This window comes from Ranitomeya variabilis, chromosome 1 (assembly GCF_051348905.1).
Source record: "Ranitomeya variabilis isolate aRanVar5 chromosome 1, aRanVar5.hap1, whole genome shotgun sequence".
In the NCBI taxonomy this organism is placed as follows: domain Eukaryota; kingdom Metazoa; phylum Chordata; class Amphibia; order Anura; family Dendrobatidae; genus Ranitomeya; species Ranitomeya variabilis.
This window is the reverse complement of record NC_135232.1, coordinates 716897119-716925111: the sequence shown is the minus strand read 5'-3', so window position 1 is coordinate 716925111 and position 27993 is coordinate 716897119. Positions and strand designations below refer to the sequence as shown.

Here is a 27993-nt window from a genome sequence, read left to right as displayed (position 1 = left end):
GCAAAAGCCGGTTTACACTGAGCAGTTTTCTGTAATGCATGTATTGTACACCCTGACTGGTTTGCCCGACCAGTCTGTCCTCCCTCCCGGGACCCTCCACCGTCTGGAGATTTTTGAGGTCATGCGATTCTTTACGATGTGTCGGGGCCTCTTCTACCATGTGCAGAGGCTGTAACCCTATAGACTTGTATTGGCCGTTGTCAACCGTGATGCCGGTAAGCAGCGGACATGTGAACAGCCCCCTAGGTTATAATGAGTACATGTGAGATCTGTAATAAAAAAAACAAAAAACGGATGCCACGTACTGGAAAGACAGACGTGAATGAAGCCTTACCGGGCGCTGTGCAGTGTCGGTGTGCGTAGCTGCATTAGAAGTAATGCTTTATGTGTCGTCTGATCCACGCCGCCGTGTTTTGGGCGGCCAGGGAGGTGTGTGACCGCCTAGCTGCAGACCGGTAATACAGCCATGTGCATGGACGCTGCAGGACTCTGGAGCTTCTGGTGGGGTGTGAGGGGTTTCCATTGTGCGCTGTGCCCCTCCAGGAGTTTTCTGTCCTGCAGTTATGTGGGTTGTGCTGACGCCGCAGTATTGGTTCCTGGTCCTGATAACGTGGCAGTAACTGCAGATTCCCTGCCAGGCGGGTAGTAAGTGCCAGTCCCCAAGCAGCGAATTGCCCGTCCTGCATCGTGGACTTTGTATATATAGCGAGTGAGCGGCCATCACCTGCACCTGCCGCCCAGAACTGCGCCTGCCAGGTAAGGAAGAAGATGAGGGCGACACAGGTGATCGTCTGCTGCGTGTACCTGCACCAGGTGTGTGGTAAGTGTCTGCAGATCATCGCTCCTCCACTTGACAGATATATTGTGATCTATCCTGCAGATTATTACACCACTAACCTACAGATCTGCAGAGCATCGTTCCTCCACATCCTGGCATAGTGATAACCTGTAGATTATTGCACCACTGGCCTCTACAGATCTGCAGAGCATGGCACCTCCAGATACATAGTGATCTATCCTGCAGATTATTACACCACTGACCTCTATAGATCTGCAGAACATCATACCTCCACATCATGACATAGTGATATATCCTGCAGATTATTGCACCACTGGCCTCTACAGATCTGCAGAACATCGCTCCTCCACCTCCTGACAGATACATAGGGATGTTTTCTGCAGATTATTGCACCACTGACCTCTACAGATCTGCAGAACATCACTCCTCCACCTGACAGATACATAGTGATATATCCTGCAGATTATTACACCACTGACCACTACAGATCTGCAGAACATCGCTCCTCCACCTCCTGACAGATATAGTGATATATCCTGCAGATTATTACATCACTGACCTCTACAGATCTGCAAACCATTGCTCCTCCACCTCCTGACAGATACAGTGATATATCCGGCAGATTATTACACCACTGACCTCTACAGATCTGCAAACCATTGCTCCTCCACCTCCTGACAGATACAGTGATATATCCTGCAGATTATTACATCACTGACCTCTACAGATCTGCAAACCATTGCTCCTCCACCTCCTGACAGATACATAGTGATATATCCTGCAGATTATTACACCACTGACCTCTACAGATCTGCAGAGCATCATTCCTCCACATCCTGACAGATACATAGTGATATATCCTGCAGATTATTACACCACTGACCTCTACAGATCTGCAGAACATCGCTCCTCCACCTCCTGACTGATACATAGTGATATATCCTGCAGATTATTACACCACTGACCTCTACAGATCTGCAGAACATCGCTCCTCCACCTCCTGACTGATACATAGTGATATATCCTGCAGATTATTACACCACTGACCTCTACAGATCTGCAGAACATCGCTCCTCCACCTCCTGACTGATACATAGTGATATATCATGTAGATTATTACACCACTGACCTCTACAGATCTGCAGAGCATCATTCCTCCACATCCTGACAGATACATAGTGATATATCCTGCAGATTATTACACCACTGACCTCTACAGATCTGCAGAACATCGCTCCTCCACCTCCTGACTGATACATAGTGATCTATCCTGCAGATTATTACACCACTGACCTCTACAGATCTGCAGAACATCGCTCCTCCACCTCCTGACTGATACATAGTGATATATCCTGCAGATTATTACACCACTGACCTCTACAGTTCTGCAGAACATCGCTCCTCCACCTCCTGACAGATACATAATGATATATCCTGCAGATTATTACACCATTGACCTCTACAGATCTGCAGAACATCGCTCCTCCACCTCCTGACAGATACATAGTGATATATCCTGCAGATTATTGCACCACTGACCTCTACAGAGCTGCAGAACATCGCTCCTCCACCTCCTGACAGATACATAGTGATATATCCTGCAGATTATTACACCACTAACCTCTACAGATCTGCAGAACATCGCTCCTCCACCTCCTGACAGATACATAGTGATATATCCTGCAGATTATTGCACCACTGACCTCTACAGATCTGCAGAACATCGCTCCTCCACCTCCTGACAGATACATAGTGATATATCCTGCAGATTATTACACCACTAACCTCTACAGATCTGCAGAACATCGCTCCTCCACCTCCTGACAGATACATAGTGATATATCCTGCAGATTATTGCACCACTGACCTCTACAGATCTGCAGAGCATACTTTCTCCATCTCCTGACAGATACATAGTGATCTATCCTGCAGATTATTACACCATTGGCCTCTCCAGATCTGCAGAACATTGCTCCTCCACGTCCTGACATAGTGATATATTCTGCAGATTATTACACCATTGTCCTCTACAGATCTGCAGAGCATAGTTCCTCCACCTCCTGACAGATACATAGGGATGTATTCTGCAGATTATTGCACCCAGCCCTGTGACCTGGTTGTCCATGCTCTGCAGGTTTGGACTGGATGGCGAGTTACATGGACGGAATGAAGCATCAGGTGTCAGAGTTCGGGCTGCAGGTAATGATCCCGCGATCTGTTCATCGCATGTGTTGGTGACGACTTCTCCGTCCACTTTTCCGTCCTGGCCCTTTAGATGCAGTAATTTGTTGCCAGAATCCGTCCGTCAGCAATTTCTCCTTTTTCTTACAATTTGCAGGAATTTCCTGAGAAATCCACAGATTGGAGCCATGACAGCAGAGGGTTTAATTGTCCAGCCACCTCGCCCTCCCCTGAACCCCCCACCACAGGTTAGTGAGACCCCCATATACTGAGGTGGGAGTAACCTGCATCGTCTCGAGGCGCCCAGGGACCCTCCGCGGATGATGTCTGGTTCTTTCTCCGCAGCTGACCGCGTGAGACCGGGAGACGTGAAGATTGTGGCAGCCCTGGGGGACTCCTTGACGGTATGACTGTACGGGGTATATGGGGGTCTTCCGTCCTGAACTTTCCTGATCTCTCTTTTGTTACAGGCCGCAATTGGTGCAAATGCGACAAACATATTAGACCTCCCAACGGAGTTTCGCCAGCTGTCCTGGAGGTAGGAGGAGGCCGGGTGCCATCTGCCACTGGTGGAGCTCCTGTCCCCTGATGCCAGATCGGGGCCGGGTGTAATGCTGCTATGTAGCAGAGGGTCCTTCAGTTCTCAGGACCTGGGGGTGGCTGCTCCCTGTGCCCCCCTATAGTACAATAAGAGGGGGGACCATGGTATAAGATGCCAGGTGGCGTATCATATTAACTGATGTCTCTCCTGCAGTATCGGGGGCTACGGCAACCTGTCCCACACCATAACACTGCCCAGTGAGTACATTCACCGCGTTCTTCCGCTGCGTTCCCTCGAGCTTTACCAGCTTTGTTCAGTCGCTCCCAATCATCCTCATGACGGTTTCTTTATTTTCTAGATATTCTCAAAATTTTTAACCCCCATCTTGTGGGATATGGGAAAAGGAGCACTGTGAGCTACAGACCGGCTGCCCTGGAGGACGCGGGACTGAACCTCGCTGTGACCGGAGCCAACACCCTGTAAGTGTAGGAGAGGCCGCATACCGCGGGAGGCTGTAGATTTGGGAGGAGGGGGTGCCACATACCCGGAGTTGCAAGAGGGTAGATCGTGTATGGAGAGTAGGGGGCGCTGTGCACTGCAAGGAGCAGGAAGGGCGCCGCATATTAGAGGGTGCCAAATACCATGTGGGGCTGGAGGGAGGTGCCACGTACCGTGAGGAACAAGAAGGGGGTCATAAATAGAGGGGAGGGGGTACTGCTAGGAGCAGGAGGGGGGCATATACGAAGTGGAGGGGGCACTGTGTACCACAAGGAGCAGGACGGGGCCATATGTAGAGAGGAGGGGGTACCAAGAGGAGCAGAAGGGGGCCATATATAGAGCGGATGGGATACCACAAGGAGCAGAAGGGGGCCATATATAGAGCGGATGGGATACCACGAGGAGCAGGAGGGGGCCATATATAGACAGGAGGGGGTACCGCAATGAGCAGGAGGGGACCATATATAGACAGGAGGGGGTACCGCAATGAGCAGGAGGGGCCATATATAGAGAGCAGTGGTTACCGCAAGGAGCAGAAGGGGGCCATATATAGAGCGGATGGGATACCACGAGGAGCAGGAGGGGGCCATATATAGACAGGAGGGGGTACCGCAATGAGCAGGAGGGGACCATATATAGACAGGAGGGGGTACCGCAATGAGCAGGAGGGGCCATATATAGAGAGCAGTGGTTACCGCAAGGAGCAGGGGGGGGGCATATATAGAGAGGAGGGGGTACCATGAGGAGCAGGGGGGCCATATATAGAGAGAGGAGGGGGTACCACGAGGAGCAGGGGGGCCCATGTAAAGAGAGGAGGGGGTACCGCGAGTAGCAGGGGGCCATATATAGAGAGGAGGGGGTACCACGAGGAGCAGGAGGGGGCCCATGTAAAGAGAGGAGTGGGTACCGCGAGTAGCAGGGGGGCCATATATAGAGAGGAGGGTGGGTACCACGAGGAGCAGGAGGGGGCCATATATAGAGTGGAGCTTGAGGGGGACGTATACAAAATGAAGGGGGTGCTGCACGCCGCGAGGGGCAGGAGGGGGCACTGTATTCCTCGAGGGGCGGGTGGAGACATCTTCTGGGAATTTCTGTCATGGTGGGCAGCTGCGGGTCTTCCCCTGGTGGGTACGGCAGGTGCAGCCTGTTCTCGGTTATAATTAGTTCTGTTTTTACCCAGTGACTAAATATCTGAGCCGACCTGTTACTTTTCACACCTGAAGCTTTGTTACTTTGTATCAGTGTACACAATCATCTGTAAACGTCAGTGTGTGATCCATAATAATAAACTGTTCTGCGGCTGGGCCTGGACACATTGTAACAAACCCTCAGCTGTGTAAGTAGTTTTATCTTCTGCTTTCTTTCAGGTTGCTCCCAGAACAGGTGCGGCGTCTGATCGCCACCCTGCAGATTCTGCCGGTACGTCTGTCTCCTCCAGCGATTCTGCCAGGGCCGGGCCGGGGCGCTGCTCACAACCTCTCACTGTGTCTTCCCAGGAAATCAACTTCCAGGAAGACTGGAAAATAGTCACCATATTCATCGGCTCTAACGATCTGTGCGACTACTGCAATGACAAGGTGCGCAGCAGATTAACCCCTCATCACCCACTGTTCTGTGCCCCTACGCCCCTTACAGATCATCACCCTCTGGATCCCTGTCACCGTATTGTGATAAGTTCTGCACATTTCACGCTTTTAACCACAATCAAGATCTCGGTTTGCTGTTAGTACTTGGTGACATCCTGTCCTGGCTTAGTCCTGCTCACACAGCTGATGGGCTTGTGCAAGGAAACAACACTGAATGGAAATATTGAGTCCAAAAGTGATAAGTGATGGGACATTTTGTAGCAACCCTTCAGAACAGGAGAGAGATTTGTTCTGGTCCAGTTAACTCACAGAAAATTGCCTGCACTAATTGTAACAAAACCTCAATGTGTATGATGGACCATTAGTCGTCATCACACAGCTAAGTAGTTCAGCAAAACAATTGTTCGGCCTTACGCCTGTCCCCAACCCCTCTGTACACAGGAATGTTCAGCACCACCAAGTGCACAACTGTAGGGTATGTGCACACATTGCAGATATCCTGCGGATCCGCAGTCTTTTTTTCTGCATAGAAACGCTGCAGATCCGCAAGTGATTTACAGTACAATATAAATCAATGTAAAAAAAAAAAATTAAAAAAGAGCATGTCACTTCTTTATGCGGATCTGCTGCGTTTCTGCACCCATTCCATAATAGAAATCTGCAGGGGTAATAAACGCATGAAATCCACACAAAATCCGCAGCAAATCTGCAAAAAAAAACACACAAAATCCGCACAAAAACCGCACAGATTCTGACCTGCGTTTTCTGCCAAGAAATGCAGAATCTGCACAGAAAATTCCACAGCCAAATCCGCAACATGTGCACATACCCGTATTCTCTGAGAGAGCTGCTGGCAGATTCCTCAGTCCCCCTCCTCCAGTCTCTTCTGTCACCTTCCAGGCTCCTCTGTCACCTTCCAGGCTCCTCGGTCCCCCTCCTCCAGGCGCCTCTGTCCCCCCTCCTCCAGGCGCCTCTGTCCCCCCTCCTCCAGGCGCCTCTGTCCCCCCTCCTCCAGGCGCCTCTGTCCCCCTCCTCCACACTCCTCTGTCCCCCTCCTCCACACTCCTCTGTCCCCCTCCTCCAGGCTCCTCTGTCCTCCTCGCACCTCCAGGTTCCTCTGTCCTCCTCTCGCACCTCCAGGCTCCCCTGTCCTCCTCTCGCTGCTCCAGGCTCCCCTGTCCTCCTCTCGCTCCTCCAGGCTCCCCTGTCCTCCTCTCGCTCCTCCAGGCTCCCCTGTCCTCCTCTCGCTCCTCCAGGCTCCCCTGTCCTCTCGCTCCTCCAGGCTCCCCTGTCCTCCTCTCGCTCCTCCAGGCTCCCCTGCAGATGATGATACCGCCATACTCAGTAGACTGTTGTCTGATATCGATGGGTGTTCCTCGTCTATTGTGCCCGAAGTCAGGATGGGTTCTGCTGACGGCAGAGATCTGATGTGCTGGATCCTGGTGTGATCACCCTTTGCATGGTGCACAGTTAAGGTACCTTCACACGAAACGACATCGCTAGCGATCCGTGACGTTGCAGCGTCCTCGCTAGCGATATCGTTTCGTTTGACACGCAGCAGCGATCAGGATCCTGCTGTGATGTCGCTGGTCGCTGAATAAAGTCCAGAACTTTATTTGGTCGTCCGATCGCTGTGTATCGTTGTGTTTGAAAGCAAAAGCAACGATACCAGCGATGTTTTACACTGGTAACCAGGGTAAACATCGGGTTATCAAGCGCAGGGCCGCGCTTAGTAACCCAATGTTTACCCTGGTTACCAGCGTAAAAGTAAAAAAAACAAACAGTACATAACTCACCTGCGCGTCCCCCAGCCTCTGCTTCCTGACACTGACTGAGCGCCGGTCCTAAACTGAAAGTGAAAGCACAGCGGTGACGTCACCGCTGTGCTGTTAGGGCCGGAGCTCAGTCAGTGTCAGGAAGCGGAGGCTGGGGGACGCGCAGGTGCGCAGGTGAGCATGTACTGTTTGTTTTTTTTACTTTTACGCTGGTAACCAGGGTAAACATCGGGTTACTAAGCGCGGCCCTGCGCTTAGCAACCCGATGTTTACCCTGGTTACCCGGGGGCCTCGGCATCGTTGGTCGCTGGAGAGCGGTCTGTGTGACAGCTCCCCAGCGATCAAACAGCGACGCTGCAGCGATCGGCATCGTTGTCGCTGTCGCTGCAGCGTCGCTTCGTGTGAAGGTACCTTTAGTAACATCCTGTCCCCCTTCCTTTCCAGGTCCTGTTCTCTGCAGAAAGTTTCATCCAATACATGAGCGAATCCCTGGATCTGCTGCAGGCGGAGGTGCAAAGTCTGCGGGTCACTCAGCACACCCGCTACCGCGCTTTATCTAATCCTATCCTGTGTGATACTGTCTGCTGAGCCGTGTATCTAATCCTATCCTGTGTGATACTGTCTGCTGAGCTGTGTATCTAATCCTATCCTGTGTGATACTGTCTGCTGAGCTGTGTATCTAATCCTATCCTGTGTGATACTGTCTGCTGAGCCGTGTATCTAATCCTATCCTGTGTGATACTGTCTGCTGAGCTGTGTATCTAATCCTATCCTGTATGATACTGTCTGCTGAGCCGTGTATCTAATCCTATCCTGTGATACTGTCTGCTGAGCCGTGTATCTAATCCTATCCTGTGTGATGCTGTCTGCTGAGCTGTGTATCTAATCCTATCCTGTGTGATACTGTCTGCTGAGCGTGTATCTAATCCTATCCTGTGTGATACTGTCTGCTGAGCTGTGTATCTAATCCTATCCTGTGTGATACTGTCTGCTGAGCTGTGTATCTAATCCTATTATGCGTGACACTGTCTGCTGAGCTGTGTATCTAATCCTATCCTGTGTGATACTGTCTGCTGAGCCATGTATCTAATCCTATCCTGTGTGATACTGACTGCTGAGCCGTTTATCTAATCCTATCCTGTATGATACTGTCTGCTGAACTGTGTATCTAATCCTATCCTGTGTGATACTTTCTGCTGAGCCATGTATCTAATCCTATCGTGTTATACTGTTTGCTGAGCCGTGTATCTAATCCTATCCTGTGTAATACTGTCTGCTGAGCTGTGTATCTAATCCTATCGTGTTATACTGTCTGCTGAGCTGTGTATCTAATCCTATCCTGTGATACTGTCTGCTGAGCCATGTATCTAATCTTATCCTGTGTGATACTGTCTTCTGAGCTGTGTATCTAATCCTATTCTGTGTGATACATCTTGCACCTTGGATACACTATTGATGCGGTATCTCATCTGTGTCTTCTCAGTTGCCTAGATGCATCGTGAATGTGGTGCAGCTGTTCCGCATTGATCGCTTGCGGCAGGTGAAGGATCCGCGTCTGGGCTGCGTTCTGCAGAGGTGATAACTCCCATCATGCATTATACCTGGTCTATAGGGCAGGATCATGGACTGACCCCCCCCCCCCCTTCCTCCCCTGACCATGCTGAGACTTTTAGTTCCCTGATGCTAGAGCAGGTTTCCTCAGAGCATTGTATTCTGTCTGTGCTGATGATGGGAGTTGTAGTCTGTGTCACTCTCCATTGTCCATCATGGCGGCTGCAGATGCTTCTCTATTTGCTGTTTTCTTCTCCAGGTTCTTCTGCCCTTGTGTGGTGCAACCGAAAGATGATTCCCCGGAGCTGCTGGAGCTCCTGGAGGTGAACCGGCAGTTCCAGGTGAGGGGTCCTGAGTTGTATCCTTCCCATAGATCACAGCAGAGACCGATCCTTATAGACGTGAACTCACCTGTCCTGCGTCGTATCCTTCCCCTAGATCACAACGGTGACCGATCCTTATAGACGTGTGCTCACCTCCAGGTGGGGGTCCTGCGTCGTATCCTTCTCATAGATCACAGGTGTGACCGATCCTTATACACGTGTGCTCACCTCCAGGTGGGGGTCCTGCGTCGTATCCTTCTCATAGATCACAGGTGTGACCGATCCTTATACACATGTGCTCACCTCCAGGTGGGGGGTCCTGCGTCGTATCCTTCCCATAGATCACAGGTGTGACCGATTCTTATAGACGTGTGCTCAGCTCCAGGTGGGGGGTCCTGCGTCGTATCCTTTCCATAGATCACAGCGGTGACCAATCCTTATAGACGTGTGCTCACCTCCAGGTGGGGAGGTCCTGCGTCGTATCCTTCCCATAGATCACAGGTGTGACCGATTCTTATAGACGTGTGCTCAGCTCCAGGTGGGGGGTCCTGCGTCGTATCCTTTCCATAGATCACAGCGGTGACCAATCCTTATAGACGTGTGCTCACCTCCAGGTGGGGAGGTCCTGCGTCGTATCCTTCCCATAGATCACAGGTGTGACCGATCCTTATACACGTGTGCTCACCTCCAGGTGGGGGGTCCTGCGTCGTTTCCTTCCCATAGATCACAGGTGTGACCGATCCTTATAGACGTGTGCTCCGCTCCAGGTGGGGGGTCCTGCGTCGTATCCTTTCCATAGATCACAGCGGTGACCGATCCTTATAGACGTGGGCTCACCTCCAGGTGGGGGGTCCTGCGTCGTATCCTTCCCATAGATCACAGCGGTGACGATCTCCTTATACACGTGGGCTTACCTCCAGGTAAGGGGTCCTGCGCCGTATCCTTCCCATAGATCACAGCGGTGACGATCTCCTTATACACGTGGGCTTACCTCCAGGTGGAGGGGTCCTGCGCCGTATCCTTCTCGTAGATCACAGGTGTGACCGATCCTTATACACGTGTGCTCAGCTCCAGGTGGGGGGTCCTGCGTCGTATCCTTCCTATAGATCACTTTTTTATTCTAACCATTAACTTTTTATTGTTTTATAAAGTCATACTTTACAACAATATAGCCTTCAATCATTGTACATCATTACAATAGATTTCTCAATGATTTATCAGGCTAAACATAGTATTAATTTTAAACCTAATTAAATATTATGGGAAAGAGAAGGGAAGGGGTGATGACATCTGATTATTATACCTGTATATTACCATTAGCAGCCTTACTACATCTCTGACCACAGTGCTTAGTCGGAATGATAGCCAGCTATCCCATTTCCTGAGATATAATGTTTCATTATTGTTGGATGAAGCGGTTATTTTCTCTGATAAACAATTGTCATTTATCAATGCTACAAATTCAGTTAATGACGGACATTTGGAGTTTTTCCAATATGCTGCGATCTTAATTCTAGTAGCTATGAGGATGTGCGCAATCACTGTCCAGAACTCGTGCGGGATTAAATCCAGGTCAATGGCCAGAAGCGCCTGCTATTTCCTAATTTTCATTGGGAGCTACGTGTCCAAAGAGGGTAATGTCTCCTCCAGAATATGGCTGTAGCTTATGGATAGCGCTCTTATCTGCCGCGCTGGGGTGAGGAGCATTGTATATAGTTTGGAAGGTTGTGAGAATATTGTTTCTTTTTTTCCCTGTAGGAAACGTCTTATTTGGAAATATTTATAATTATCTTTATGTGGAAGGTGGTATCTCTCTGATCATAGAGGAGGACAGTATTCCTTCCTTGTACATGTCCCCAAACAGTAGGACTCCCAGGGATTTCCAGTTTTGGATCAGGAGGTCTGGAATACACTGCTCCAAATCCTCTATGGGGGCTTTAGAGACCACCAATTTGATAGTGTGCACTTTATTGATCAGTATGCTCCACACTCCCAGCGCCGGGGTTAGGCCCGGTAATGATATGTGAATATCAAAACGATGCAGCATTGGGGGACTTTGAGATCTTTCTCAATTTCAATGCCTGTCTTCCTTAACGTTGCAGCCCAGTCCTCCTTCTTTTATTGGGATGTATAATATGGCTGCTCTATAGTATCCCACCACTGAGGGGCAGCAGAGTCCTCCTTTTATTGGGATGTATAATATGGCTGCTCTATAGTATCCCACCACTGAGGGGCAGCCCAGTCCTTCTTTTATTGGGATATATAATATGGCTGCTCTATAGTATCCCACCACTGAGGGGCAGCCCAGTCCTCCTTCTTTTATTGGGATATATAATATGGCTGCTCTATAGTATCCCACCACTGAGGGGCAGCCCAGTCCTCCTTCTTTTATTGGGATGCGTAATATGGCTGCTCTATAGTATCCCACCACTGAGGGGCAGCCCAGTCCTCCTCCTTTTATTGGGATTTATAATATGGCTGTTCTATAGTATCCCACCACTGAGGGGGCAGCAGAGTCCTCCTTCTTTTATTGGGATGTATATTATGGCTACTCTATAGTATCTCACCACTGAGGGGCAGCCCAGTCCTCCTTCTTTTATTGGGATGTATAATATGGCTGGTCTATAGTATCCCACCACGGAGGGGCAGCAGATTCCTCCTTCTTATATTGGGATATATAATATGGCTGCTCTATAGTATCCCACCACTGAGGGGCAGCCCAGTCCTCCTTTTATTGGGATGTATAATATGGCTGCTCTATAGTATCCCACCACGGAGGGGCAGCAGAGTCCTCCTTCTTATATTGGGATATATAATATGGCTGCTCTATAGTATCCCACCACTGAGGGGCAGCAGAGTCCTCCTTTTATTGGGATGTATAATATGGCTGCTCTATAGTATCCCACCACGGAGGGGCAGCAGAGTCCTCCTTCTTTTATTGGGATATATAATATGGCTGCTCTATAGTATCCCACCACTGAGGGGCAGCCCAGTCCTCCTTCTTTTATTGGGATGCGTAATATGGCTGCTCTATAGTATCCCACCACTGAGGGGCAGCCCAGTCCTCCTCCTTTTATTGGGATTTATGATATGGCTGTTCTATAGTATCCCACCACTGAGGGGGCAGCAGAGTCCTCCTTCTTTTATTGGGATGTATATTATGGCTACTCTATAGTATCTCACCACTGAGGGGCAGCCCAGTCCTCCTTCTTTTATTGGGATGTATAATATGGCTGGTCTATAGTATCCCACCACGGAGGGGCAGCAGATTCCTCCTTCTTATATTGGGATATATAATATGGCTGCTCTATAGTATCCCACCACTGAGGGGCAGCCCAGTCCTCCTTTTATTGGGATGTATAATATGGCTGCTCTATAGTATCCCACCACGGAGGGGCAGCAGAGTCCTCCTTCTTATATTGGGATATATAATATGGCTGCTCTATAGTATCCCACCACTGAGGGGCAGCAGAGTCCTCCTTTTATTGGGATGTATAATATGGCTGCTCTATAGTATCCCACCACGGAGGGGCAGCAGAGTCCTCCTTCTTATATTGGGATATACAGTGCCTACAAGTAGTATTCAACCCCCTGCAGATTTAGCAGGTTTAATAAGATGCAAATAAGTTAGAGCCTTCAAACTTCAAACAAGAGCAGGATTTATTAACAGATGCATAAATCTTACAAACCAAAAAGTTTTGTTGCTCAGTTAAATTTTTATAAATTTTAAACATAAAAGTGTGGGTCAATTATTATTCAACCCCTAGGTTTAATATTTTGTGGAATAACCTTTGTTTGCAATTACAGCTAATAATCATCTTTTATAAGACCTGATCAGGCCAGCACAGGTCTCTGGAGTTATCTTGGCCCACTCCTCCATGCAGATCTTCTCCAAGTTATCTAGGTTCTTTGGGTGTCTCATGTGGACTTTAATCTTGAGCTCCTTCCACAAGTTTTCAATTGTGTTAAGGTCAGGAGACTGACTAGGCCACTGCAACACCTTGATTTTTTGCCTCTTGAACCAGGCCTTGGTTTTCTTGGCTGTGTGCTTTCGGTTGTTGTCTTGTTGGAAAATGAAATGATGACCCATCTTAAGATCCTTGATGGAGGAGCAGAGGTTCTTGGCCAAAATCTCCAGGTAGGCCGTGCTATCCATCTTCCCATGGATGCGGACCAGATGGCCAGGCCCCTTGGCTAAGAAACAGCCCTACAGCATGATGCTGCCACCACCATGCTTGACTATAGGGATGGTATTCTTGGGGTCGTATGCAGTGCCATCCAGTCTCCAAACGTCACGTGTGTGGTTGGCACCAAAGATCTCGATCTTGGTCTCATCAGACCAGAGAACCTTGAACCAGTCAGTCTCAGAGTCCTCCAAGTGATCATGAGCAAACTGTAGACGAGCCTTGACATGACGCTTTGAAAGTAAAGGTACCTTACGGGCTCGTCTGGAACGGAGACCATTGCGGTGGAGTACGTTACTTATGGTATTGACTGAAACCAATGTCCCCACTGCCATGAGATCTTCCCAGAGCTCCTTCCTTGTTGTCCTTGGGTTAGCCTTGACTCTTCGGACAAGCCTGGCCTCGGCACGGGAGGAAACTTTCAAAGGCTGTCCAGGCCGTGGAAGGCTAACAGTAGTTCCATAAGCCTTCCACTTCCGGATGATGCTCCCAACAGTGGAGACAGGTAGGCCCAACTCCTTGGAAAGGGTTTTGTACCCCTTGCCAGCCTTGTGACCCTCCACGATCTTGTCTCTGATGGCCTTGGAATGCTCCTTTGTCTTTCCCATGTTGACCATGTTTGAGTGCTGTTCACAAGTTTGGGGAGGGTCTTAAATAGTCAGAAAAGGCTGGAAAAAGAGATAATTAATCCAAACATGTGAAGCTCATTGTTCTTTGTGCCTGAACTACTTCTTAATACTTTAGGGGAACCAAACAGAATTCTGGTGGGTTGAGGGGTTGAATAATAAATGACCCTCTGAAAAGACTTTTCACAATTTTACAAAAAAATAAACAAAGAAATAACATTCTTTTTTGCTGCAGTGCATTTCACACTTCCAGGCTGATCTACAGTCCAAATGTCACAATGCCAAGTTAATTCCAAATGTGTAAACCTGCTAAATCTGCAGGGGGTTGAATACTACTTGTAGGCACTGTATAATATGGCTGCTCTATAGTATCCCACCACTGAGGGGCAGCCCTGTCCTTCTTTTATTGGGATGTATAATATGGCTGCTCTATAGTGTCCCACCACTGAGGGGCAGCCCAGTCCTCCTTTGATTGGGATGTATAATATGGCTGCTCTATAGTATCCCACCACTGAGGGGCAGCAGAGTTCTTCTATTATTGGGATGTATAATATGGCTGCTCTATAGTATCTCACCACTGAGGGGCAGCCCAGTCCTCCTTTTATTGGGATGTATAATATGGCTGCTCTATAGTATCTCACCACTGAGGGGCAGCCCAGTCCTCCTTCTTTTATTGGGATATATAATATGGCTGCTCTATAGTATCCCACCACTGAGGGGCAGCCCTGTCCTTCTTTTATTGGGATGTATAATATGGCTGCTCTATAGTATCCCACCACTGAGGGGCAGCCCAGTCCTCCTTCTTTTATTGGGATGTATAATATGGCTGCTCTATAGTATCCCACCACTGAGGGGCAGCCCAGTCCTTCTTTTATTGGGATGTATAATATGGCTGGTCTATAGTATCCCACCACTGAGGGGCAGCCCAGTCCTCCTTGTTTTATTGGGATGTATAATATGGCTGCTCTATAGTATCCCACCACTGAGGGGCAGCCCAGTCCTCCTTCTTTTATTGGGATATATTATATGGCTGCTATATAGTATCCCACCACTGAGGGGCAGCCCTGTCCTTCTTTTATTGGGATGTATAATATGGCTGCTCTATAGTATCCCACCACTGAGGGGCAGCCCAGTCCTCCTTCTTTTATTTGGATATATAATATGGCTGCTCTATAGTATCCCACCACTGAGGGGCAGCCCAGTCCTCCTTCTTTTATTGGGATATATAATATGGCTGCTCTATAGTATCCCACCACTGAGGGGCAGCCCTGTCCTCCTTTTATTGGGATGTATAATATGGCTGCTCTATAGTATCCCACCACTGAGGGGCAGCCCAGTCCTCCTTTTATTGTGATGTATAATATGGCTGCTCTATAGTATCCCACCACTGAGGGGCAGCAGAGTTCTTCTATTATTGGGATGTATAATATGGCTGTTCTATAGTATCCCACCACTGAGGGGCAGCCCAGTCCTCCTTTTATTTGGATATATTATATGGCTGCTCTATAGTAACCCACCACTGAGGGGGCAGCCCAGTCCTTCTTTTATTGGGATGTATAATATGGCTGCTCTATAGTATCCCACCACTGAGGGGCAGCCCAGTCCTCCTTCTTTTATTGGGATATATTATATGGCTGCTATATAGTATCCCACCACTGAGGGGCAGCCCTGTCCTTCTTTTATTGGGATGTATAATATGGCTGCTCTATAGTATCCCACCACTGAGGGGCAGCCCAGTCCTCCTTCTTTTATTTGGATATATAATATGGCTGCTCTATCGTATCCCACCACTGAGGGGCAGCCCAGTCCTCCTTCTTTTATTGGGATATATAATATGGCTGCTCTATAGTATCCCACCACTGAGGGGCAGCCCAGTCCTCCTTTTATTGGGATGTATAATATGGCTGCTCTATAGTATCCCACCACTGAGGGGCAGCCCAGTCCTCCTTTTATTGGGATGTATAATATGGCTGCTCTATAGTATCCCACCACTGAGGGGCAGCAGAGTTCTTCTATTATTGGGATGTATAATATGGCTGTTCTATAGTATCCCACCACTGAGGGGCAGCCCAGTCCTCCTTTTATTTGGATATATTATATGGCTGCTCTATAGTAACCCACCACTGAGGGGGCAGCCCAGTCCTTCTTTTATTGGGATGTATAATATGGCTGCTCTATAGTATCCCACCACTGAGGGGCAGCCCAGTCCTCCTTCTTTTATTGGGATATATTATATGGCTGCTATATAGTATCCCACCACTGAGGGGCAGCCCTGTCCTTCTTTTATTGGGATGTATAATATGGCTGCTCTATAGTATCCCACCACTGAGGGGCAGCCCAGTCCTCCTTCTTTTATTTGGATATATAATATGGCTGCTCTATCGTGTCCCACCACTGAGGGGCAGCCCAGTCCTCCTTCTTTTATTGGGATATATAATATGGCTGCTCTATAGTATCCCACCACTGAGGGGCAGCCCAGTCCTCCTTTTATTGGGATGTATAATATGGCTGCTCTATAGTATCCCACCACTGAGGGGCAGCCCAGTCCTCCTTTTATTGGGATGTATAATATGGCTGCTCTATAGTATCCCACCACTGAGGGGCAGCCCAGTCCTCCTTTTATTGGGATGTATAATATGGCTGCTCTATAGTATCCCACCACTGAGGGGCAGCAGAGTTCTTCTATTATTGGGATGTATAATATGGCTGTTCTATAGTATCCCACCACTGAGGGGCAGCCCAGTCCTCCTTCTTTTATTTGGATATATTATATGGCTGCTCTATAGTATCCCACCACTGAGGGGCAGCAGAGTCCTCCTTTTATTGGGATGTATAATATGGCTGCTCTATAGTATCCCACCACTGAGGGGCAGCAGAGTCCTCCTTTTATTGGGATGTATAATATGGCTGCTCTATAGTATCCCACCACTGAGGGGCAGCCCAGTCCTCCTTGTTTTATTGGGATGTATAATATGGCTGCTCTATAGTATCTCACCACTAACGGGCAGCCCAGTCCTCCTTTTATTGGAATGTATAATATGGCTGTTCTGTAGTATTCCACCACTGAGGGGCAGCCCAGTCCTCCTTCTTTTATTGGGATGTATAATATGGCTGCTCTATAGTATCCCACCACTGAGGGGCAGCAGAGTTCTTCTATTATTGGGATGTATAATATGGCTGCTTTATAGTATCCCACCACTGAGGGGCAGCCCAGTCCTCCTTCTTTTATTTGGATATATTATATGGCTGCTCTATAGTATCCCACCACTGAGGGGCAGCAGAGTCCTCCTTTTATTGGGATGTATAATATGGCTGCTCTATAGTATCCCACCACTGAGGGGCAGCAGAGTCCTCCTTTTATTGGGATGTATAATATGGCTGCTCTATAGTATCTCACCACTGAGGGGCAGCCCAGTCCTTCTTTTATTGGGATGTATAATATGGCTGGTCTATAGTATCCCACCACTGAGGGGCAGCCCAGTCCTCCTTCTTTTATTGGGATGTATAATATGGCTGCTCTATAGTATCCCACCACTGAGGGGCAGCCCAGTCCTCCTTGTTTTATTTGGATATATTATATGGCTGCTCTATAGTATCCCACCACTGAGGGGCAGCAGAGTCCTCCTTTTATTGGGATGTATAATATGGCTGCTTTATAGTATCCCACCACTGAGGGGCAGCCCAGTCCTCCTTCTTTTATTTGGATATATTATATGGCTGCTCTATAGTATCCCACCACTGAGGGGCAGCAGAGTCCTCCTTTTATTGGGATGTATAATATGGCTGCTCTATAGTATCCCACCACTGAGGGGCAGCAGAGTCCTCCTTTTATTGGGATGTATAATATGGCTGCTCTATAGTATCTCACCACTGAGGGGCAGCCCAGTCCTTCTTTTATTGGGATGTATAATATGGCTGCTCTATAGTATCTCACCACTGAGCGGCAGCCCAGTCCTTCTTTTATTGGGATGTATAATATGGCTGGTCTATAGTATCCCACCACTGAGGGGCAGCCCAGTCCTCCTTCTTTTATTGGGATGTATAATATGGCTGCTCTATAGTATCCCACCACTAACGGGCAGCCCAGTCCTCCTTGTTTTATTGGGATGTATAATATGGCTGCTCTATAGTATCCCACCACTAACAGGCAGCCCAGTCCTCCTTGTTTTATTGGGATGTATAATATGGCTGCTCTATAGTATCCCACCACTAACGGGCAGCCCAGTCCTCCTTGTTTTATTGGGATGTATAATATGGCTGCTCTATAGTATCCCACCACTAACGGGCAGCCCAGTCCTCCTTGTTTTATTGGGATGTATAATATGGCTGCTCTATAGTATCCCACCACTAACGGGCAGCCCAGTCCTCCTTGTTTTATTGGGATGTATAATATGGCTGCTCTATAGTATCTCACCACTAACGGGCAGCCCAGTCCTCCTTTTATTGGAATGTATAATATGGCTGTTCTGTAGTATTCCACCACTGAGGGGCAGCCCAGTCCTCCTTCTTTTATTGGGATGTATAATATGGCTGTTCTATGATATCTCACCACGGAGGTCTCTGACATCATTCAGGCTGACTGGTTAGAGTATAGAGGGGTGATTGCTCGGAGTATATTACCGCCAAATCCAAATCTGGACAGTACTTCAAACAGAAACCCCCAATGCACTCGATCAAACGCCTTTTCAGCATCCAAGGAGAGAAGCATAGAGGGGGTCCACCTCCCCCCGGCTATATGGATGATATCAATCATCCTCCTCGTGCCATCCAAGGTCTGTCTAGATTTAGCAAAACCCACTTGATCTTTATGCACTAAGGCCGGGTTATTTCTGAGATCCTTTGGGGGGTGGGTTGTGGTATTGCGGTATTTTGCTGTAGGTTGTAGAGGGATTAGTAGTAGTTTGAGAAGGTATTGGCGATTTCGTTAGGGTTATATACAGTGGGTACAGAAAGTATTCAGACCCCTTTACATTTTTTACTATAAATTCAAAAAAGTTCATTTTTTTCTCATTAATGTACACTCTACACCCTATCTTGACTGAAAAAAATCAGAAATGTAGAGTTTTTGCAAATGTATTAAAAGAGAAAAACTGAAATATCACATGGTCATAAATATTCCAACCCTTTGCTCAGACACATGCTGTGGATTTCCTTGTGATCCTCCTTGAGATGGTTCTACTCCTTCATTGGAGGCCAGCTGTAAACTGATAGGACTTGATTTGGAAAGGCACACACTTGTCTATATAAGACTTCACAGCTCACAGTGCATGTCAGACCAAATAAGAATCATGAGATCAAAAGAACTGGCCAAGGAGCTCAGAGACAGAATTGTGGCAAGGCACAGATCTGGCCAAGGTTACAAAAGAATTTCTGCAGTACTCAAGGTTCCTAAGAGCACAGTGGCCTCCATAATCCTTAAATTGAATAAGTTTGGGACCACCTGAAGTGTTCCTAGACCTGGCCGTCCAGCCAAACTGAGCAATCGTGGGAGAAGAGCCTTGGTGAGAGAGGTAAAGAAGAACCCCAAGATCACTGTGGCTGAGCTTCAGAGATATAGTAGGGAGATGGGAGAAAGTTCAACAAAGTCAACTATTACTGCAGCCCTCCACCAGTCAGGCCTTTATGGCAGAGTGGCCCGACAGAGGCCTCTCCTCAGTGCAAGACACATGAACATCTGCATAGTTTGCTAATAAAACACATGAAGGACTCCCAGACTATGAGAAATAAGATTCTCTGGTCTGATGAGACAAACACACTTTTTGGTGATAATTCTAAGCGGTATGTGTGGAGAAAACCAGGCACTGCTCATCACCTGCCCAACACAATCCCAACAGTGAAACATGGTGGTGGCAGCGTCATGCTATGGGAGTAAAATAACAAAGGAGTGGCTTCAAAACAACTCTGTGACCATTCTTGATTGGCCCAGCCAGAGCCCTCACCTAAACCCAATTGAGCACCTCTGGAGAGACCTGAAAATGGCTGTCCACCAACGTTCACCATCCAACCTGACGGAACTGGAGAGGATCTGCAAGGAAGAATGGCAGAGGATCCCCAAATCCATGTGTGAAAAACTTGTTGCATCATTCCCAAGAAGACTCATGGCTGTACTAGCTCAAAAGGGGCTTCTACTCAATACTGAGCAAAGGGTCTGAATACTTATGACCATGTGATATTTCAGTTTTTCTTTATTAATTTGCAAAAATGTCTACATTTGTTTTTTTTTTCGGTCATGCTGGGGTGCAGAGTGTGCATTAATGAGAAAAAAAAGTGAACTTTTTAGAATTTACCAAACGGCTGCAATGAAACAAAGAGTAAAAAATGTAAAGGGGTCTGAATACTTTCCATACCCACTGTATTATGTTCTTTTGGTCGTTCTGTATGTGGGATAACCTTTGTTTGGTCATTTTGGCTTTGATTTTGTTGGCTAATATTTTGCCTGCTTTGTTTCCCTGCCAGTAATATTTGGCTTTGCTTTTTCGTAGATTGTGCTTGTATTTGTGTTGAAGCAGATGGTATAATTCATACCTAAGTTTCTGTAATTTTTTGGAGAATTTTGTTTGTGGGGCTATGTTTCTGCATTTGTTCTAGTGCGGCTATGTTTTGATTTCCTCTATTTGGCGTAATCTCGCTTTTTTTTATTTTGGGACGCCATTTGGAGTAGTTTACCCCGTAAGTAGGCCTTGTGAGCGCACCGTACTGTTGTTGAGGAGACATCATGTGTTATTAATTGTGAAATATTCTGTTAGTATCTCCTGTAATTGGGGCCTAATTTTATGGGATGTGATTAAATAATTATTTACTCTCCATGGGGAATATGTCGGGTAGTTGTACCCCTCTGTAATTTGATGGGGGGGGGGGGTGATCAACCAGGTGATGTTCCCTATCGTGGCCGTTTGGACATCCTGTAATAACCATTTATCTGTGACCATTAGATCAGTTCTGGAGTAGCCTCTATGTGAGTGTGAGTAGGAGGTGTATTCCCGCTCGGAGGCTGCAGAACCCGCCAGACATCATACAGTTCTTCCGCTAGGTGGGTCTGAGAGAGTGATCAGGTATTTTCTTTTGAGGGTGCACCGATTTGTCAATGTTGGGGCAAGGGGTGATATTAAAGTCCCTTCAGACTAAAAGGGCGCCTTTTTTAACATTTGCTACTATTGCCAGGGTGACTTTAAGAAATAGAACCTGCTTGGAATTAGGGGCGTAAATAGAGACAATTGTGTAGGTCTTGTTATTTATGCTGCAGACTAGGATGACATATCTGCCCTCATCATCCGCCATGCTGGTGATTAGCTGGAAGGTGACTGTGTTTTTATTACAATTACTACTCCTCTTTTTTTGTCAATTGCGTGGGAGTGAAATACATTTGGGAAGTTTCTGTCCTGCAGTCTGTGGGCGTCAGTGCTATTTAGGTGGGTTTCCTGAATGCATAAAACGTCGGCTTTTAGGGATTGAGCCTCTTTCCATAGAAGGGATTTTTTGAATGGACTATTCTGCCCTTTTACATTAATGTTGGGGATGTGAAGAACCATATACAAATTACAGATAAAATCTGTATGTCACCACTAGACAAAAATGGGGAAATAACAAAAACCAAATCTTAGATTTGTGAAAAACGGTAACCGTTTCAAAAATAGGGTTGGGTTCTAAGTGACCCTTGTCCCTCCTGGATATGCTCCACTATCCAGTAAACGAGTGGGAGGGTATTGGGGAAAGGAAAATTCTCCTCTCCTGCCTCCGCAGACCATTGTAAAAGATAGTCTTGTATTCTGCTTTCTTGTTCATGTCCACTCCTTCATCAGGATGGGCGGTTTCTTTAGTGGGGAGCTGGTCTCATCATCCACAGTCGCAAGCGACCACTTCTGCAGCAGTCATGGCTTCTCGCGGGGGAGTCGCTGATGCTACTGTCCGGTGAAGTCTGACCCAGTGTCAGGAGATCAGACCCCCCAGAGCACCCACAGTGCCGACGGCCACATGGTTAGTGCTGTGGCAGCCATCTTGATTTTTCCCAGGCACCGGAACAAAGACCGCGATCCTGCCCGGCGCAGCTCCCCTGATTTTGGTAATGCGCCCCATCGCCGAGCAGAGTATGCCTGAGGCTGCGGTAGGCATTTTGTGCAGGTTTCTGGCGGTTATATGCTGCTCTGAGCCACTGGTGATCTTTGTGAGCATGGGGCTAGCGCTGCCTGCGACCGCTCAGTCAGCTCCTCATCTGGACACGCGCCCCCTTCCAATAGAACACAGAGGTGACCAATCCAACTAGACGTGTGCTCAGCTCCAGGTGAGGGGTCCTGCGTCATATACTTCCCATAGATCACAGCAGAGACCGATCCTTCTAGACATGCGCTCAGCTCCTGGTGGGGGGTTCTGCATTGTATCCTTCCCATAGATCACAGCAGAGACCGATCCTTCTAGACATGCGCTCAGGCCCATATTATTAGCAACACGGCCTCTTGTCCTCTTATCTCCAGGTCCTATAGATCTGCGGCCGTTCTACGGGTCCTTCCTCCAGCTCAGTATCACCCCATCCTGTATTCGGACCAGTGTCTGGTTCATTGATCTCTGGTCCTTGTTGTTCACCATCTTGTCTCCTCCACCTCCAGGAGCAGTTGCAGCAGCTTGTACAGACGTCAGGAAGATACGATAACAAGAAGGACTTTGCGGTGGTGCTGCAGCCATTTCTGCAGGACATTGAACCTGCCGTGGACCAGGTGAGGAGGACAGGGAGATGAGACCTCCTTCCGGGATTCATGCACAGAGGTGAATTTGAACTTGTGGAAAGAAAGACACTGACCCCTCAGTTGTAGCGCCATTGCCCTCAAATCTACAGATAAGCGCCCCCTGTACTCCACTAAACTACCAGACATGGAGGGTCACCCCTGACCGCCGCCGTTGCGGTCACTCAGCATTTTACAGACCCTGAAAAGTTCTAAAGCTAGTTTATCAGTTTCCTCTAATGCTGTGGCTGCTGTGTGTCAGTCTTAACTGAAATTCCAGCATACTGTTCCTAAACCCGGAAGAGCAAGATGAACTGTACAAGGCATTCAGTCATTAGTAATATGAGGCCGCGGTGTTTGGGGGTCCTGGATAGTAACACGTGCTGCCACAATGTTTTGGGGTCCCAGATAGTAACACATGCTGCCGCGATATTTGGTGGATCTTGGATCGTATCGTGCTGCTGCGATGTTTGAGGGTCCTGGATAGTAACGTGAGGCCACGATGTTTGGGGGTCCTGAATAGTATCACGTGCTGCCGCAATGTTTGGAGGTCCTTGATAGCACTGGCAGTGGATGTCTCCCTGCAGTCAGCCATCTCCAGGACTTGGCAATAGCAGGACTCCTGCCAGGAGAATGAAATTCAAGCTGGAGCTAACCCAATGGCCGCGCTGAAAATGACCATGTTCAGAGATGGGGCCATGATGATGGGAGCCATGATGGGCCCCTGAAAGATGGGGCCATGATGACGTCAGTCTCCTCCGGCTTCTCCCGTCTCCTCAGACTTCTTCTCCCATCTCCTCCGGCTTCATCCCCCGTCTCCTCCGGCTTCATCCCCCGTCTCCTCCGGCTTCATCCCCCGTCTCCTCCGGCTTCATCCCCCGTCTCCTCCGGCTTCATCCCCCGTCTCCTCCGGCTTCATCCCCCGTCTCCTCCGGCTTCATCCCCCGTCTCGTCCGGCTTCATCCCCCGTCTCGTCCGGCTTCATCCCCCGTCTCGTCCGGCTTCATCCCCCGTCTCGTCCGGCTTCATCCCCCGTCTCGTCCGGCTTCATCCCCCGTCTCGTCCGGCTTCATCCCCCGTCTCGTCCGGCTTCATCCCCCGTCTCGTCCGGCTTCATCCCCCGTCTCGTCCGGCTTCATCCCCCGTCTCGTCCGGCTTCATCCCCCGTCTCCTCCGGCTTCATCCCCCGTCTCCTCCGGCTTCATCCCCCGTCTCCTCCGGCTTCATCCCCCGTCTCCTCCGGCTTCATCCCCCGTCTCCTCCGGCTTCATCCCCCGTCTCCTCCGGCTTCATCCCCCGTCTCCTCCGGCTTCATCCCCCGTCTCCTCCGGCTTCATCCCCCGTCTCCTCCGGCTTCATCCCCCGTCTCCTCCGGCTTCATCCCCCGTCTCCTCCGGCTTCATCCCCCGTCTCCTCCGGCTTCATCCCCCGTCTCCTCCGGCTTCATCCCCCGTCTCCTCCGGCTTCATCCCCCGTCTCCTCCGGCTTCATCCCCCGTCTCCTCCGGCTTCATCCCCCGTCTCCTCCGGCTTCATCCCCCGTCTCCTCCGGCTTCATCCCCCGTCTCCTCCGGCTTCATCCCCCGTCTCCTCCGGCTTCATCCCCCGTCTCCTCCGGCTTCATCCCCCGGCTTCATCCCCCGTCTCCTCCGGCTTCATCCCCCGTCTCTTCTTTTCCAGAATGGCCTCATCGATTTGTCCTTCTTCTCTCCGGATTGTTTCCATCTCACCGTCAAAGGTCACGAACAAATGGCGAAAGGACTGTGGAACAATATGGTAAACGCACTGTGCTGCCGTCATGTCCTCCTCGTACCAAAGGTCCAAGCCTTGGCAGCATGCACATGGGCAGTCATGCTGGGAGCTGTAATCCTACATGCATCAGAGGGTAGTGGAGATAATGGGGTATGGAGATAACAGGTAACTAGGGGGCTGACCATTTGAGACCTGCTCACTGGACTCTTTATTTGCTTTAGGCCACACCCAGTTATGTGATGAAAGTGGAAATCTGGCCTTAAAGGTACAGGCCCCTGATATCAGTCTCCCATCATCTCTGACTGACATTTTCACTTTTCCCCATTTTTGCAGCTTCAGACAGAAGGAAACAAGTCTCATCTGCGGACGTTCTCTGAAGACGTGGAGCTGCTATGTCCTTCCCAGGTAATGGGATGGTGGCTGGACTGTGGTTAATATTTTTCCTCCTGGTACTTGTAGTCCGTCCAGTCAGCTGCTGCTGTACTCCATTATGTAAAGTATTTTAGTGGCGGGGCTCTAACCTGCGGCAGCAGATTATGGTGCGGTGATCATGTGGCTGATGTGAGCAGTTATTTATATGGAAGAATTGATAGCGCTGCACCAGACTTTGCCGCCATATGCATCCTTTGCTGCGTTTGTCGCTGATACTCGCCTCTGTATTCCAGGCTCAGCCGTATATCTACACCAGGAGGACGGTAAACGCCTCCATGGCACCGAGAGTGGCCACAAGCTCCTCGCTGATCATTGCCCTCCTCTGCTCTGCGCTCATCGCGGTCTGCAAATAATGTGGCGGTCGCTGGAGGAAATCATGGAATAATGTAACAGAAGTGGAAGAAATGAGAAAACTAACATCAAAGTGCAAAGTGTGTGCGAAGGCGAAACATCGATGTGCAGAAAGTGATGCGACTGATAGTCATCAATAAAGAACTGTCTTACCGAGCCTCTGATTATAATCGTCCTGGAGCTTTATTATGGTAGATCAGCTCACTTGGCTGCTCATAGAAGTAGACACAGAAACGCTGTCTCTTCACATTTTCAACATTTCCACTGGTTTATTTAGGTACAGCATAAACCAGGGCAGGGTTAGCAAAATATAAGCAGTAACAGAAAAAAAAAAAACTACCAGACATGGAGGGTCACCCCTGACCGCCGCCGTTGCGGTCACTCAGCATTTTACAGACCCTGAAAAGTTCTAAAGCTAGTTTATCAGTTTCCTCTAATGCTGTGGCTGCTGTGTGTCAGTCTTAACTGAAATTCCAGCATACTGTTCCTAAACCCGGAAGAGCAAGATGAACTGTACAAGGCATTCAGTCATTAGTAATATGAGGCCGCGGTGTTTGGGGGTCCTGGATAGTAACACGTGCTGCCACAATGTTTTGGGGTCCCAGATAGTAACACATGCTGCCGCGATATTTGGTGGATCTTGGATCGTATCGTGCTGCTGCGATGTTTGAGGGTCCTGGATAGTAACGTGAGGCCACGATGTTTGGGGGTCCTGAATAGTATCACGTGCTGCCGCAATGTTTGGAGGTCCTTGATAGCACTGGCAGTGGATGTCTCCCTGCAGTCAGCCATCTCCAGGACTTGGCAATAGCAGGACTCCTGCCAGGAGAATGAAATTCAAGCTGGAGCTAACCCAATGGCCGCGCTGAAAATGACCATGTTCAGAGATGGGGCCATGATGATGGGAGCCATGATGGGCCCCTGAAAGATGGGGCCATGATGACGTCAGTCTCATCCGGCTTCTCCCGTCTCCTCAGACTTCTTCTCCCATCTCCTCCGGCTTCATCCCCCGTCTCCTCCGGCTTCATCCCCCGTCTCCTCCGGCTTCATCCCCCGTCTCCTCCGGCTTCATCCCCCGTCTCCTCCGGCTTCATCCCCCGTCTCCTCCGGCTTCATCCCCCGTCTCCTCCGGCTTCATCCCCCGTCTCCTCCGGCTTCATCCCCCGTCTCCTCCGGCTTCATCCCCCGTCTCCTCCGGCTTCATCCCCCGTCTCCTCCGGCTTCATCCCCCGTCTCGTCCGGCTTCATCCCCCGTCTCGTCCGGCTTCATCCCCCGTCTCGTCCGGCTTCATCCCCCGTCTCGTCCGGCTTCATCCCCCGTCTCGTCCGGCTTCATCCCCCGTCTCGTCCGGCTTCATCCCCCGTCTCGTCCGGCTTCATCCCCCGTCTCGTCCGGCTTCATCCCCCGTCTCCTCCGGCTTCATCCCCCGTCTCCTCCGGCTTCATCCCCCGTCTCCTCCGGCTTCATCCCCCGTCTCCTCCGGCTTCATCCCCCGTCTCCTCCGGCTTCATCCCCCGTCTCCTCCGGCTTCATCCCCCGGCTTCATCCCCCGTCTCCTCCGGCTTCATCCCCCGTCTCCTCCGGCTTCATCCCCCGTCTCCTCCGGCTTCATCCCCCGTCTCCTCCGGCTTCATCCCCCGTCTCTTCTTTTCCAGAATGGCCTCATCGATTTGTCCTTCTTCTCTCCGGATTGTTTCCATCTCACCGTCAAAGGTCACGAACAAATGGCGAAAGGACTGTGGAACAATATGGTAAACGCACTGTGCTGCCGTCATGTCCTCCTCGTACCAAAGGTCCAAGCCTTGGCAGCATGCACATGGGCAGTCATGCTGGGAGCTGTAATCCTACATGCATCGGAGGGTAGTGGAGATAATGGGGTATGGAGATAACAGGTAACTAGGGGGCTGACCATTTGAGACCTGCTCACTGGACTCTTTATTTGCTTTAGGCCACACCCAGTTATGTGATGAAAGTGGAAATCTGGCCTTAAAGGTACAGGCCCCTGATATCAGTCTCCCATCATCTCTGACTGACATTTTCACTTTTCCCCATTTTTGCAGCTTCAGACAGAAGGAAACAAGTCTCATCTGCGGACGTTCTCTGAAGACGTGGAGCTGCTATGTCCTTCCCAGGTAATGGGATGGTGGCTGGACTGTGGTTAATATTTTTCCTCCTGGTACTTGTAGTCCGTCCAGTCAGCTGCTGCTGTACTCCATTATGTAAAGTATTTTAGTGGCGGGGCTCTAACCTGCGGCAGCAGATTATGGTGCGGTGATCATGTGGCTGATGTGAGCAGTTATTTATATGGAAGAATTGATAGCGCTGCACCAGACTTTGCCGCCATATGCATCCTTTGCTGCGTTTGTCGCTGATACTCGCCTCTGTATTCCAGGCTCAGCCGTATATCTACACCAGGAGGACGGTAAACGCCTCCATGGCACCGAGAGTGGCCACAAGCTCCTCGCTGATCATTGCCCTCCTCTGCTCTGCGCTCATCGCGGTCTGCAAATAATGTGGCGGTCGCTGGAGGAAATCATGGAATAATGTAACAGAAGTGGAAGAAATGAGAAAACTAACATCAAAGTGCAAAGTGTGTGCGAAGGCGAAACATCGATGTGCAGAAAGTGATGCGACTGATAGTCATCAATAAAGAACTGTCTTACCGAGCCTCTGATTATAA

General features: G+C 49.2%; 1 protein-coding gene across 4 annotated transcripts; it reads left to right on the top strand.

Annotated features, from left to right (window-relative positions):
* The first annotated feature begins 4 nt into the window (after positions 1 to 4).
* On the top strand, positions 5 to 27987 carry LOC143780626 (phospholipase B1, membrane-associated-like). 4 transcript variants are annotated; one of them, XM_077267564.1, is made up of 19 exons: positions 5 to 820; positions 2934 to 2998; positions 3138 to 3228; positions 3326 to 3384; positions 3451 to 3518; positions 3735 to 3778; positions 3880 to 4000; positions 5387 to 5438; positions 5516 to 5596; positions 7825 to 7890; positions 8864 to 8955; positions 9191 to 9272; positions 22665 to 22772; positions 24458 to 24553; positions 24863 to 24934; positions 25195 to 25503; positions 26969 to 27064; positions 27374 to 27445; positions 27706 to 27987. In XM_077267564.1, the coding sequence occupies exons 1-16, from the start codon at positions 769 to 771 to the stop codon at positions 25312 to 25314; spliced, it is 1269 nt and encodes a 422-aa protein (XP_077123679.1). In that variant the 5' UTR covers positions 5 to 768; the 3' UTR covers positions 25315 to 25503; positions 26969 to 27064; positions 27374 to 27445; positions 27706 to 27987. The 4 variants fall into 4 exon arrangements, with proteins under 4 accessions (XP_077123679.1, XP_077123678.1, XP_077123680.1 ...); XM_077267563.1 differs by having other exon boundaries at positions 25195 to 26256; XM_077267565.1 differs by having other exon boundaries at positions 25195 to 26256; positions 26969 to 27205.
* Positions 27988 to 27993: the final 6 nt, after the last annotated feature.